Here is a 13,931-nt window from a genome sequence, read left to right on the forward strand (position 1 = left end):
CCAAATCATAAACTAACAAGTCTTTTCATTAAAGTTCGTTGTTGGTGTGGTAGTAGCCTAGTGGTTGACACTCACCTATGAACCAGAAGACCCAGGTTCAAATCCCACTTACTGAGCAAGACACTTAATCCTGAGTTGCTCCGGGGTGGGGGGGGACTGTCCCTGTAACTACTGATTGTACGTTGCTCTGGATAAGGGCATCTGATAAATACTCTAAAATGTTGGTGTAATGATTTACCAGTGTTGTCTTTTATAGATGACTGTTTCAAATTAGCTGAAATAATTCTAACAAACCAACCTGGCAACACTGACCTCAGTAAAACTTACAATGAAAAGAAGTCATATTTTCATGTAGCCATAGTCTAAAACAAAGTAGTACAAATCTCAAAACAGTTTTGAATTTAAATTGGTTTTATTGTTTTTTTTCCCTTTTTTTAAACACTTGAACAGTTCCCTACTCAGAAGAAGTAGGTTAAAAAGAAATCAAGGCAAACAGCAAAACTCTAATAACCAAAAGCCTGAAAAGACAGATGTTTCCTTTTTACTCACACAAAAATTTGAATGTAATTTGCGGTGGCCCTGAGGGGCTGGTCTAGGATCAGCGCTAGTCACCTTTACATTTAAATTCTTAACATTCTTAAGCGAGATGTAAAAATGTATCTGCCCACCCCCTCCACCATTGAACCGAAACATATATACACTGGAACTCTGATTTACTATGCATTGATGAAATTCATTGTAATTTAGGAATCGTTTTTAAATCCTTTTTTGCTCTGTCCACCAGGTGGCAGGACTGTACAGGATACAGAGGCCAGACCGCCACGTCTTCGGCTTAAGAGTCGGCTCAGGATGGGCTTTACTTTAGTTCATCTAGCATTCAGCGAATTGGACAAAGATAGCGGTGGTGGCCCACAGACGAAATAATGAAAGACTTCGCCCAGGTCTGTGTTATTTAGCACACAGCTAATACTCAGTAAGTGTCACGTTACTGGGAACCACTTCAAATGGCCTGGCCCTTCCTGTCCCTGCCACAACGATCCACAAAACAAAAGAATTAGACCCATTTAACACTCCACAATGATGGAAGTGACAATTCCGACAAAAACATATTCTTATCTCAACTGTGCAACAGAAGTGGGAGGGGAGGGGGCGGGGCTTGCTTTTAGAGCCTGCTGCTTAGTGCAAATGTAAAAAAAAAAACAGGTAGCTGACTGTTGAATGAGTTCGGTGTTTTGTATGTATGCACAATTGTACTTTCACAGTATCGTTTTGTAATTTGGAACAATCCTTTGCGCGTCAATTTTTTAAAGATCTCTTTACACTCTAGACCTGTGACTAGAGAAGCAACGATGGCCTCACAGTAGCAAGGAGGATTATGCCCTATTCGTTTTGGTTTGGGGATCGTAGGAGGGCCTAAAAGGACATAGGACCTTCCTCGTCTATGTTGCTAAACCAATCAAAAACAGTACACACTCGTGCACACGTAAAGACACACACACAAAAACACATTTCTCTCTCTGTCGTCTTTTTTTTTTTTTTTTTTTTTTTTTAAACAAAGGCAGGAAAGTGTCCTCCACCACAAGACACCCAGGTCGACTTATTAATAATTATATATTGCTGCACCTTCTAACAGCAGGGCGCTGCGCAAAAAAAAAAAAAAAAAAAACTACGCACAGCAAAAACCACAGTCACTTTATATTCATCCTTAAAAAAGGACCAGCAAACAAGCAAAGGAGGAAAACAAAAAAAAATGTTCACAGCAATTTCTCTTTTCTTATATATTTATATATTTGTGTGTGTGTGTGTGTGTGTGTGTATATATATATATATATATATATAAAGAGAAAAAGGAAACTGGTGCTGAATGCATGAAGGGGGCTGTGGTAGAACCCCGCCCCTTTTCGGAGAAGGACAGGGGGGAGGGTGGGGTTTGTTTTGTCTGAGTGTTGAGTGGTGCAGCAGGAGTTGGGGGTGGTGCTGCCCGGGGCTGGTGGGCTTTGGCGGCTTAGGCGTTCACCTCTTCTTGGGAGCCTGAGTGGTACGGGGTGGAGTGACGGGCCGTCCGGAGTTTACGCCGCCATACTGATACTTTGCCTTCTTCTCCGATGGTTTGAGGATCTAAAAGTGTTCAGAAGAACAGAAGAAACATTCAGGAAAGGGGTAGTGGGATTAAGCTGAAGCAGATGTCAAATTAAAATTTTAAGTTGGACCTCAAAAAAATTGGTGCTTCTGAAGAAGATTTACACAACATTTTATATAGTTCTGTTATATAAGTAGATCAGATTGATTTATTGTAGACATTTTCAATGCTATTTGGATAGGATAATACATACTCAGCATAATGAGGAATTTAACATATTAGTTCCAGAATCTGACTATTGTCAAAAGAGGTATTTAATTCATCACATTTGGTTAAGAAAATCAGCTCTTGGAAATCCAGTATTGAAATGATTAGATCTTTTTTTTTATTATTTTATTTAAAACACTGTATGATGCCTGAAACAGTTTGAGCGTCGACTTGACCGGAATGCCATTAAAGGGGCGTGCGTGTCGCACCTGGAAGGAGCACATGAGCGACTCATCCACGCTCATCATGCCGCCGGCGTTATCAAACTCGCCGCAGTAGTTGGGAGCTGAGAACAGCGTCACCAGCTGCCGCTTGGCAAAGAACTCGTAGCCGTCCTCCACCACCTGGCAAACGAGTAAACAAACAAACACAAGCGCCTTCAACAGCACATCGTCTGGTGACGGGGGGGGAATAAAGAGTGGCACTACAGTCTGGAGTGCTGACGAGAACGTCGATGCGAATACGAATGTGTAGGGTGGTAGTGGCCTAGTGGGTAACACACTCACCTATGAACCAGAAGACCCAGGTTCAAATCCCACCATCCCACTACCATTGTGTCCCTGAGCAAGACACTTATCCCTAAGTTGTCCCTGTAACTACTGATTGTAAGTCGATCTGGATAAGGGCGTCTGATAAATGCCGTAAATGTGAATGTAAATGTATACGGTTTACAGCGTGGAGCGTTCGCAGCGTTGCGTGCCGGTGTCTGTAGTACCTGGTGAGCTCGGCAGATGAGGTCCAGGTCGTGGCGGTTGAGGAACTTGCTGACCACGTCAGCCCCGAACGTGAAGGAGACGCCTCGGTCGTTCTCACCCCAGCCCTGCACGTCTTTGTCTGGGTCTGACCACAGCAGGTCACAGAGAAGTCCTGCCAGAAAAAATTATGAAAAACTACAATTATGACGAGCCTGAGTCAAAAGGTCCCATCGCGTTCAGACCTTCAGCTGTAATTTTTAAGAGGTGCTGGAATATGGAAGGTTCAGTTACTCTAGACCTGCCCCAGTTGTTAACATTGTAGATGTAGACATAGAAAAATTCCAGAACTTTTCCAGGATTTTCATGTACGTCACGCTCTGGATAAGAGCATCTGCCAAATGCCATAAATGTGAATGTGAATGAGAGAGCAAATGAACCACAACAAACACTCCACAACCACAACTTGCACAACACACACACACAGAAACAGCATGCGTGTGAAGAGCCTACATCACAAACGACGTGTGTTCTGGAGAACACAAGCACATACTTACTGAGCATACACAGCACACATCAAGGAAGGAACAAGTTTCACTGATGCAACAAACCTGTGTCTGGAACGTCTGTGGGCCGCATGATGCGACGAATCTGCTCCATTGACTGAAGGTCAGGAGAAAGGCCTGGGGGCAAAAGGAGGAGAAACGCTGCGAGACTGGCACAGAGAGCTGGACGAGCAGCTGGGGGACGGTCACCCACCTCCGTGACAGCAGAAAATCTTTTCATCAATGATGGCAGCGATGGGCAGACAGTTGAAGCAGTCTGTGAAGGTCTTCCAGAGTTTTATGTTAAACCTACGTTTGCCTGCAGGTAGTGAACAAGTGAATCATTGATCAAACATCCGTAGGGTGGTAGTAGCCTAGTGAGTAATACACTCGTCTATGAACCAGAAGACCCAGGTTCAAATCCCACTTACTACCATTGTGTCCCTGAGCAAGACACTTAACCCTAAGTTACTCCAGGGGGGGACTGTCCCTGTAACTACTGATTGTAAGTCACTCTGGATAAGGGCGTCTGGTAAATGCCGTAAATGTAAATGTAAACTTCTTTTCTAGAGTGACTAACAATCAGTGGTTACAGGGACAATCCTCCTGGAGACACTTGCTCAGGGACACAATGGTAATAAGTGGGGTTTGAACCTGTGAGTTTGTGGTCTTATGGTTCATCAGAGAGTCCACTAGGCTTCTACCACCCAAAACGAGTGATCTGGTTCATTTACAGTGACGTCTGTATCTTGGTATGGGTGTCAATATGTATCATAAACCTAAATAAACTCAAATGTAAAACTTAAAAAGCTACTGCATGAGTTCCATGTGCTCAAGTTCTCACATTCATCATAGAAGCCGTAGATGCGGTTGATGGAGGCGCACTCGTGGTTGCCACGAAGCAGGAAGAAGTTCTCGGGGTATTTGATCTTGTAGGCCAGGAGTAAGCAGATGGTCTCCAGGCTCTGCTTGCCTCGATCCACATAGTCTCCCAAAAACAGGTAGTTGGCCTCCGGAGGGAAGCCGCCGTACTCAAACAGCCGCAGCAGGTCTGTGTACTGGCCATGGATGTCACCTGGAGGGTCATACCACCAGTAGAACTAGAGTGTTAATATTGGTGATAATGAGGATCTCTCATCCAAACATATGCTCAGTTCTAACACATAAAATGTACATCCTACTTTGGATTTACCCGAATTAATTTCATCTTTATACCATTGATCTGTGTATATTTAGTATTTGTTGCATCGGGAGAAAGTGAAGTTTATTTGATGAATCTGTTTTTTCACGGTCACCTCTTTGTTCACTATTGTCTTCATTAAAAGTTGCTTGATGAGAATAAACGATAAGAAAGTGTTCAGTATAAACCTCCAGGACGTTGGAAACCGTCCCCATCGTGTAACTTCAGGTGGTGGAGTGTGAAACGCTGCCACCACAACATAAGCTCCCTGATTTGGAGAGGCTCAGATCTTCAACATTCTGCCTTGTTTGATATTTTTTTATTTATTCTTTAACTGCACATGTGTTATTTCATAGTCCTGTGTTTTCTATAATGTAAAAAATGCAAAACCCATAAATAAGAAGGTCCAGTGTCCAAACGTTTGACTGGTTGTGTATATAAACACACACACAAAGATGAAAATGAAACAAACTGCCCACATCGAGCCCAGGGTTTCACAGCATTTTGCATCTGGCCAAGAAAAACAAAAGAACGACACAAAACCCAATAAGCCAATAAATAAAACAAACAGAAAACTCCTTTCTGAGACCGAAACCCCTGCACAGTGGCATTACAACCATGGATGAGGGGTGAAATTCACTAATAAACATGATCAGAATAAACATTGACTACAAACTATCATACGTCCCCCAAGAGGTACTACACAGCAATATGTTGAATGTCACTCAATAGGCAGTATTGTGATGTCATCGTCGTTATGGGCAACATTAGTCATTTACATTTACATTTACAGAATTTATCAGACACCCTTATCCAGAGCGACTTACAATCAGTAGTTACAGGGACAGTCCCCCTGGAGCAATTTAGGGTTAAGTGTCTTGCTCAGGGACACAATGGTAGTAAGTGGGATTCGAACCCGGGTCTTCTGGTTCATAGGCGAGTGTGTTACCCACTAGGCTAGACTACCACCCTCAATTTTTTTCAGACAATTGTATTACACAGCAGAAAAAAAGGCTTCATCAAACAAAAGTACTAGGTAAAATGCTATTTTAAATTTGTCCTCCAAAGTCATCATGCTTGGTTTGCTTGGAGTCAGTTACAGTTAGACAAGCATGGCACAACTTAAGAAAAACATGACATTGTTAGAGTCACAATAAACTACTCCAACAAATAGCACTTACTTACTAGTCGTTCTATCTATCGATCTAATCTATCTCTAAATCAAGACAACAACAGCAATAGCCACTGAGCAAAGCACCGTCCCCACACACTGCTCCCTCAGGGTGATGGGTTAAATGCAGAGGACAAATTTCACTGTGTGTTTGTATCACAAGTCACTTCACTTTATAGGAGTAAAGTGTGAGAAGGAAAGAATGATGAGGCGAGAGAGGGCGAAAGCTGTCCTTGCTCCTCTGATAGGGGTCCTGTGCCAGCGACACACACGGGAGCGGCCATTTATATCCGCCGTTCCATTTTCCGCCCTAAGCCCAGCCCCTGTCTTCAGTCTCCGGTGAGTTCCCCTTGCCACCAATCCAGCGGAGTCTCTGCACCTCTATTAATAACGTACGACAGTCAGGCCGCTGTTTATATCGCCAGTCTCCTGCTGCCAACTTCGCCGTTCGCTGAGGTGCTACGTCTAGTGACTCGGCCCTGAAATATGGAGCCAATGAGGGGAGACATTTTCTGCTGCCGAGTTCGGTTCAGCGGAACGCTGCAGAGTTTGAATTTAAAGCCACAAATAATTCACCATGACATTTAAAATGTGCACAGCCTATTCCACAAATGAAAGCGGCAAAACGGAGGAAATGTGCCGTAGACTTCCTGCATGCCCCGAGAAGCTTCTACAGCACTTCTTCACAGCCGTAAACAACAACCACAACCCAGTTCATAAAACGTGGGCCAGGTAGCTGAATTGCCATTTGCCTTGGCATCCACACATATTTTTATACATTTATAAAGGAGAACAGATTAGTTGCTTTTTTCATTTTTTTTTTTTTATGCCACATCGCCCGCTAATTTTATGGATGGCGGGCGTGTGGCCTGCAGACACTGACCACAGATCTTGAGGGGAGCCTCCAGCTCCAGCAGGATGGGCTGGCTGAGGAAGATCTCCCTGGACTTGATGCAGAGCCCGCGCACCTCCGCCTCCGTCATCTGCACTATCTTCCCTGGCCTGCATCCTCGCACTGAGAGAGAGAGAGAGAGAGAGAGAGAGAGAGAGAGAGAGAGACAGAGAGATTTGACTTTTAAAACATGACAACAATTACAGTAAAAAAAAAAAAAATGAATTATACATTCAATATTAACCCAAAACACACATTGTAAACACACACACAGGAGATTCATACACTCACATTTCAGTGATGGCCAAAAAGACTGAAACAGACAACACAACATGATCAGCACTACATGACTATATTACAGGTCAGTGCACAATGTCCTTGTCATGTTTTGTGGTGTGTGTTATTCTGTTTGCACACTGTGAATCCCCGGAGCTTCGCAATCCTGTCTCTCCGTGTACTTGTACATAGTGGGATGACAATAAAGTTGACGTTACTGTCCTTAACCAGCCTCAAAGAAACTACATTTTTCTAGCGATTAGTATCTGATATTCGTTTTTTTTTTTACCACGCAAGCTGGAGCCCAGCCTGGGCCTACAGCTCTAACACAGGCAACAACACAGCAATGGCATGAAACCATTCAACAGTCCAGGCAACAGACAATTACCAGCACAGAAATAACACAAATCACCATAGACGGACACTCAACAGAAGGCGCATGGAATGGTCAACGTAAACCAACCTAACACAGACACAACGCAATACAGTCATACAAACCATAGAAACAAATTGAATCTGTTAAAAGAATAGTTAACCCACACCAACCTGAAACAAGCAAAACAACGTAAACTACAAACACACCCTCTATGACGGTACGCTGTCGATTACGTGATAAAAAAAGCCTCTTTTAGCCAGATAAGTGCCAGCGTTCAGACTGCACTCACCGGAGTCCACGAACGGCAGAAAAACGACTGGTTCAGGGTGAGTGCGGTTTTAAAGCCGCTTTCAGAATGAACGCAGGATGCGCTGCACTAGCTCGGCGCAGTAAATATATGTGGTTTTCCGGACTCCTGGTATGGCGATGATGTCTTGTTGGAGATCTCTGGACACTCAGAGACTGATAAGATCAGCTTTTCTTCCATTCCCGCTTTGTGTGTGTTTTGAAGGGGCAGCCCGAACACTTGCCCCACCTAAACTCTATTGGTTGCATGAAAATGCGGTCAACATCTGACCGTGGTGCGTGCACAAGGCTCCTAAAACTCCGAACTGGAGCAGCTCTGTACTCAGGTCAGGCCGCCGATACTTTTTTAACGAGAATAAAAATAAATAAATAAATAAATAAATAAAAAGTGAAGTGATTGTCACATGTGATACACAGCAGCACAGCACACACAGTGAAATGTGTCCTCTGCATTTAACCCATCACCCTGAGTGAGCAGTGGGCAGCCATGACCGGCGCCCGGGGAGCAGTGTGTGGGGACGGCGCTTTGCTCAGTGGCACCTCAGTGGTACCTTGGCGGATCGGGATTCGAACCGGCAACCTTCTGATTACGGGGCCCCTTCCTTAACCGCTAGGCCACCACTGCCCCTGCAGAGAATGTTTATGCTGCCGGCAGAAAATGATCAAGCAACGTCATTATCATGCAATCAATTATGTTTTGCAATGCATCGATGCAGAATCGTCCACGTCTACGATTCAAGTTTCTCTCCAAACTCTCTCCATGGTGTAATTTTCCTCACAAATCTATCCTGGCAGTGTGTTCATTTTTCGGAAGGCAGGATTGCTCGGCAACCAGATATGATGCTACACAAGCCAACAAAATACAGACTAAACTAGACTCAAACGTAACGAATTGTCTGAGAAACACTTGAGAGAAACACACAGAGATAACGTGATCGATGCATGCATTCAACTGGCCCAAAAAGGTCTTTGACCCAGAAGAAGCAGAGTCTGCCACAGTACACAGTATCAACATACCATACGTCAATTTATAACCCTAAACATCCCATGCATATGATATGATATGATATATTAGAAAGACAGAATTGAATAATGAAGCTAAGGCGCATGATGTCACTAAAGGACTGCAGCCCTGTGGCTGTGGACGCGTGACAGCGGAGATGTTGGTTTTGAATCACTGAAGATAAAAAGCTGATGTCAAGTGGACTGCTCTGCATTTAATTTCAGTCCATGTGTCACCAGACAGTCATTCAAAGGATATAAAGCAGGTGCTGATAGAAATAAATAATGTCAAAAGTCAGTTCTGCAACCTAAAAAAAGCTTGATTCACTCACAACTGTCTGTGTTTAGGTGGAAAACGAGTCCTGTAGAGACAGAGGGAGACAGTTTCTTCAGTCCATCCAAACCCCAGCCAGGATTTCCTCAACCAATAACACAAAGAATGACAAAATAGCCTAAACTTTAACAAACCGATGGACCAAAATGGTCAAACTGTACCAAAAACAAAAACTCAAGCCAGAAAATCTTAAGTTAAAAGATCTTTTTTAACTAGTAGTAATAAAAGGTGCTATGTGGTGCTTCTTTACTAGTGTATGGGGAAAGGGCTTTCATAAGGATTTACATAAATAAAGAGATAAAACAAGGAAGGAACACAAACTTCAATGATGTTCGCACAAGTGACATGAAAAATGGACTTTGTGCGATTTTTTATCATTAATACGAGTTCCCCCAGCCTGTCTGTGAAATGGCGATAGGTGTGGCGATAGGTGTAAAGGTGATTTGGTCATTCTGCTCCGCTCCGCTGAGGCAGCCGGATCTGGAATTTGGCCGCTTATGTAGTCATGAGGGGAAATGTTACCTCCCGTTTCTCATGCTTTTTCCGCCTCTCCCCTAAAATATTATCTCTACCGACCATCATGGCTTCCAAGCGTGTGAAGCATTGCAGTTGCTCTGTCACGTGAGAGTCTGAAGAACCAGTGGGTTTTTCTGGAAAAACACAGACAGACACGTTATCAAAGCGGCAGTCATTCTGCACCACGGCTGAATTTCAGGAAGAGGGACCGGAGGATGCCTTTCACCCTACACTAGTGAACAGCACTGCCGCCTTGTCAATCGTCCTTTGAAAACCAGTGACTTGAGTGGATCTGTAGTGTGCAGGGCAAATGATCAACGAACTGCTCTCTGAGCTTTATGAACCTCCGTGGCACAGTACTATTTAAAAAAAAAAAAAGCACGCGATCAGAGCCATCATCCTCCGGTAATCTTTTAAGTGGTCCTGAGCTCGGTTTTGCAGTTCATTTGGGACATTTTGCATCAGGGGTATTTCACATGAAAACACGCTTTTGATGCATTTCTTCCCATCCGTGTCCTCATTACTGCACCCCATCAAACCAGCACATTGCTCCAGATAAAAACAGATGATTACCGAGGTTACCCTGCCTCCTCGTCTGATGTACTTGGAAGGGCCACTGAGGTTGCAGCCAAGCACTTTAGTAATGCAAGGTGGGCAACTGTTCTTTTTACTGCACAAATTGAGAAAATTAAAAATGAGAAAACATTCCTAAAGCACAGACAATGTAATGTCTATGGTGCACGAATATGTGAATACAGAAGCATGCATGAATTTTTGTTATAGTGCACAAAAGTTTGGATGCCCCTTCCCACACGCAGCATGAACTTGTTTCATTTCCAATATAGCTGCACAAAAAAATGGTCCAAACCGGGGCAGAGTGTTCTCTGTGGACATATATAAATCTCTCCCTTCTATCTGCCAAAAACAGCATTGCACCTCGGCACCAGACATGGCTTGTGGAGTTACTCAGCACCGCCCATGGTATGGAACTAGGAACCATGGTAACAGTACTAGGAAAGCAACACATGTGTATACATACATACACTACCATTCAAAGGTTTCGGGTCATTTAGGAATGTTCCTTCAAACAATTGATTAGTGCATTAAAAAGAAGACATTTAATAGGTCAAAACCTGTAAATGGCTGTTAATGATGGAATATCTGGGCACATTTTGTCTCGAGTTGCTGTGTTCATTAACCCATTTACATTTACGGCATTTATCAGACGCCCTTATCCAGAGCGACTTACAATCAGTAGTTACAGGGACAGTCCCCCCTGGAGCAATTGAGGATTAAGTGTCTTGCTCAGGGACACAATGGTAGTAAGTGGGATTTGAACCCGGGTCTTCTGGTTCATAGGCGAGTGTGTTACCCACTAGGCTACTACCACCCACCAACCCAAGTGTGTCGATTTAGTTTAATTACATTTTTTTATTAGAGAACACTTTTTAATGATTTCAGTACAGCTGAAAGCAGTTGCACTGATTAAGGTAAAATTCAAGGAAACCAGACGTGAAACCACTCACGTCAATGCTCAGAAGTGGGCGTGTGTGCCAAGCAAAGAAAGTACCAATGGCAACTCTCGCTCACGACAACACTGGAACTCGCATTTCGCTTGAAAAATGTAATATTTTCTAACTTTTCGCACAACGGACCCACAAATTCAGTTTGGTGGCGCTTGACATTGCCATGCTGATGCCTCCACCGTGTATACTACCGGTCAAAAGTTTGGACGCACCTACTACGCGCCCTATGACCAATGAGGCGAAGCCCCGCCCACACAAGAGAAGTCTCGTATTCTCAGGCAGCGTAAATGTAAAACAAGGCGGAGCAAAACTACAGAAACGAGCAGCGAAACTGAAAGTCTCTTATTTTACATTTCAATGTCATACTTTTGTTTGATTTTATGAAAGTTTTGTTTCAAAAAAGATTCATCAAACATACTTCAATTCCTCACTTTCCTTAAATTGGATTCTTCAAAATCCATCTATCCCCCATCTTAGTCTCCGTAGCCGTAAAAGTAGGTGCGTCCAAATCTTTGACAGGTAGTTTATGTGTGAGCACAACTATGGTGCTGATGTCAATCACAAAAAAAAAAACTACGGAATATTTTTATTATCTGCATAGAGGATTAAACCCGCAAAAACATTTTAAGTTTACAGTATTACCCAGAGAAAAAAAAAAGTTATTTCTTTACCCCCGCAGAGGTAAATGGTGTTTATACTGGTGACTCTGTGGTCTGCTATCATCCCTCCTGGCTTGAGGAAAATGCAAACAGACACATCTTTCCAGAGTAGATCATCAAGCCGTAAACGGGATTCCGACTCGGACGTGACTTTAAGGCAGCAGAGCCAGTCGGGGGGGGCGAGGCACTACGGGCATTTTACAGGATGCAGATTGCACGGGCAGGGAGTCCACTTGGAGGTCCTCTCCTCAGCCTCTCGTTCACCTTCTGAAGGACGGCGTCAAACGCACGGGAGCCCACTGCACGCCCACCCGTCCACAGGCCTGCCTCTTCACTCCAGAAATGTGCCGTGCCAGGGAGAGAAAGGCAGGCAAGCAGGTGGTTGGAACTGCTGTGGGCAATATTTCCTTCCAAGTAGGACAGAGAGTCACGTGTGCGTGACACGTCAGAGCCTTTTATTTATTATTATTCCTCGTGTGCATTCGGTTCATATTTAAACACCATTTTAATCGATTCTTGATTATTGGTGACAAGCAAATGATAAGATTGTTTTTAGAGAATTCATATTTCCGAAACCAATAAAAGCCGCATGTCAGTGCTTACTGGAAATAGAGACCCTGTTATGGGCAAACTGGTATCACGTTAAAGGACTGTTCAGTGCAAAGAGAAATGCGCTTTGTTCGCTAAGGAAGAACGTGGTTTGCTTTACTCCACTCCAAATTCGATAAATGCTCATAATTATGGTAGCCGATAGTTGTGCAATTGCGCGGCAAAGGCAGCGTCCGTGTGGGGGCGTGTTCGGGCGCCCTGTCCGTGTTGCCACGCCCGCGGTTTTCACGCTGAACTTTTAAACAGTTTAACCTGCACCTTTCATGTTTGGCATTTCCAATTACGCGAATGAATCAAATGTATATTCAATCTTATTGAATTAGATTAAATGCTTGGATCAAACTGGCCTGGTAGCAACAGTTACGTCGGAGTGGATTTTTTATTATGACCATCTACATTCTACCGATCAAATGGTGGACGTGCTAATGCACAAACGGTCCCTTTTAAATACGTTTTTTTTTGCTGCGTTTACTGCCCGTTTGGAGCCTGTCACGCGTATCTGGCAACAAAGGTCCTTCCCTCTCCACACATTGCGAAGAAATACGGAAATTTGAGAATATATTTATTTCCACGTCTTCGTTTCGTGTGGAACGTATAACAGGCTTCGGCAGCAGTCCCGCCGCGCTGGAAAATCGACATTCGTTTACAGCACAGCGCCCTTTCGACCGCCGACGCCTGTCCGTCCGCGCTCCGAAACATCTGACAGCGGCGGACAAGACACGCCAGCGCAATTTCACAAAGCCGAGAGACGCGCTCGGACCACGGCTGGATCCAGAGGCGTCGTGCGGAACGCTGCGTGTGCAGGGCGGCTGACGTCCGCTCCGCTCCGGGCGCCCCTCGTCACGTCGCCATATAAAAAAAAAAACAGGGAACTGCGCTGCCGAGCGGCCGTAAAGAAAAAAGAAAAATGGCCTCCACCCGGAGAGCAGCGCGATTCCGGCCGCACACGGGGCCGCCGGGAGACACGTCCGCAGCAAGAGAAAGGGGGTACGATACCTTCCAAGAGCCGAGAGATGATGCTGTCAACGTTGAGCTCGCTTTCCGCCATCTTCTGAGGAAAACTGGGCAGGGGCGTGTTCGCGCTCGCCGCCAGGGGGCGCCCGCTTCCAGTCACTCTGTTTCCATGACGCTCGAAAATGGGCGAAGGGACAAGTAATATTAACATGTTTTATACTGACCATTAAACCATTAAAATGCTTAATTATAGGCCCATTGAAAGCACACCCACATCCAACCACTCTGGTTTGCAGAATAACATGCTTCTTTATTATATTAAGGCTCTTATTAATACAAATTTCATAGGAATTACAGTACCTTTAAGGCAATTTTGAGTTAAATTTTTTTATTCATTTAATATAAATTATAAGAATAATGACAAAAGCACACATTTGCAGTATGCTCACAAAAGAAATTTACAGAAATGTACAGATATGTTGGACTTATTACAATAACCCATATGAAGGCATTATCTACAGGCATAAATATAAGTTTATTGCAGCA

General features: G+C 44.0%; 1 protein-coding gene across 1 annotated transcript; it reads right to left on the reverse strand.

The window, feature by feature from the left end:
* Positions 1–393: 393 nt before the first annotated feature.
* On the reverse strand, positions 394–13,555 carry LOC114803097 (serine/threonine-protein phosphatase PP1-beta catalytic subunit-like). Its single transcript, XM_029002405.1, has 8 exons — positions 13,428–13,555; positions 6,819–6,950; positions 4,429–4,659; positions 3,799–3,903; positions 3,651–3,722; positions 3,063–3,214; positions 2,557–2,691; positions 394–2,118 (listed from the first exon to the last, which is right to left on the reverse strand). The coding sequence occupies exons 1-8, from the start codon at positions 13,477–13,479 to the stop codon at positions 2,014–2,016; spliced, it is 984 nt and encodes a 327-aa protein (XP_028858238.1). The 5' UTR covers positions 13,480–13,555; the 3' UTR covers positions 394–2,013.
* Between the last annotated feature and the right edge of the window lie 376 nt (positions 13,556–13,931).

This window comes from Denticeps clupeoides, chromosome 14 (assembly GCF_900700375.1).
Source record: "Denticeps clupeoides chromosome 14, fDenClu1.1, whole genome shotgun sequence".
Taxonomy (NCBI): domain Eukaryota; kingdom Metazoa; phylum Chordata; class Actinopteri; order Clupeiformes; family Denticipitidae; genus Denticeps; species Denticeps clupeoides.

Coding starts and splice junctions, on each gene's coding strand:
- LOC114803097 (XM_029002405.1), bottom strand. CDS start 13,479: ATGGCGGAAAGCGAGCTCAACGTTGACAGCATCATCTCTCGGCTCTTG. Junction 3,723..3,798: donor GATTTTCTGCTGTCACGGAG/GTGGGTGACCGT, acceptor TTTTGCCCCCAG/GCCTTTCTCCTGACCTTCAG. Junction 3,215..3,650: donor CACAGACGTTCCAGACACAG/GTTTGTTGCATC, acceptor TTTTTCTGGCAG/GACTTCTCTGTGACCTGCTG.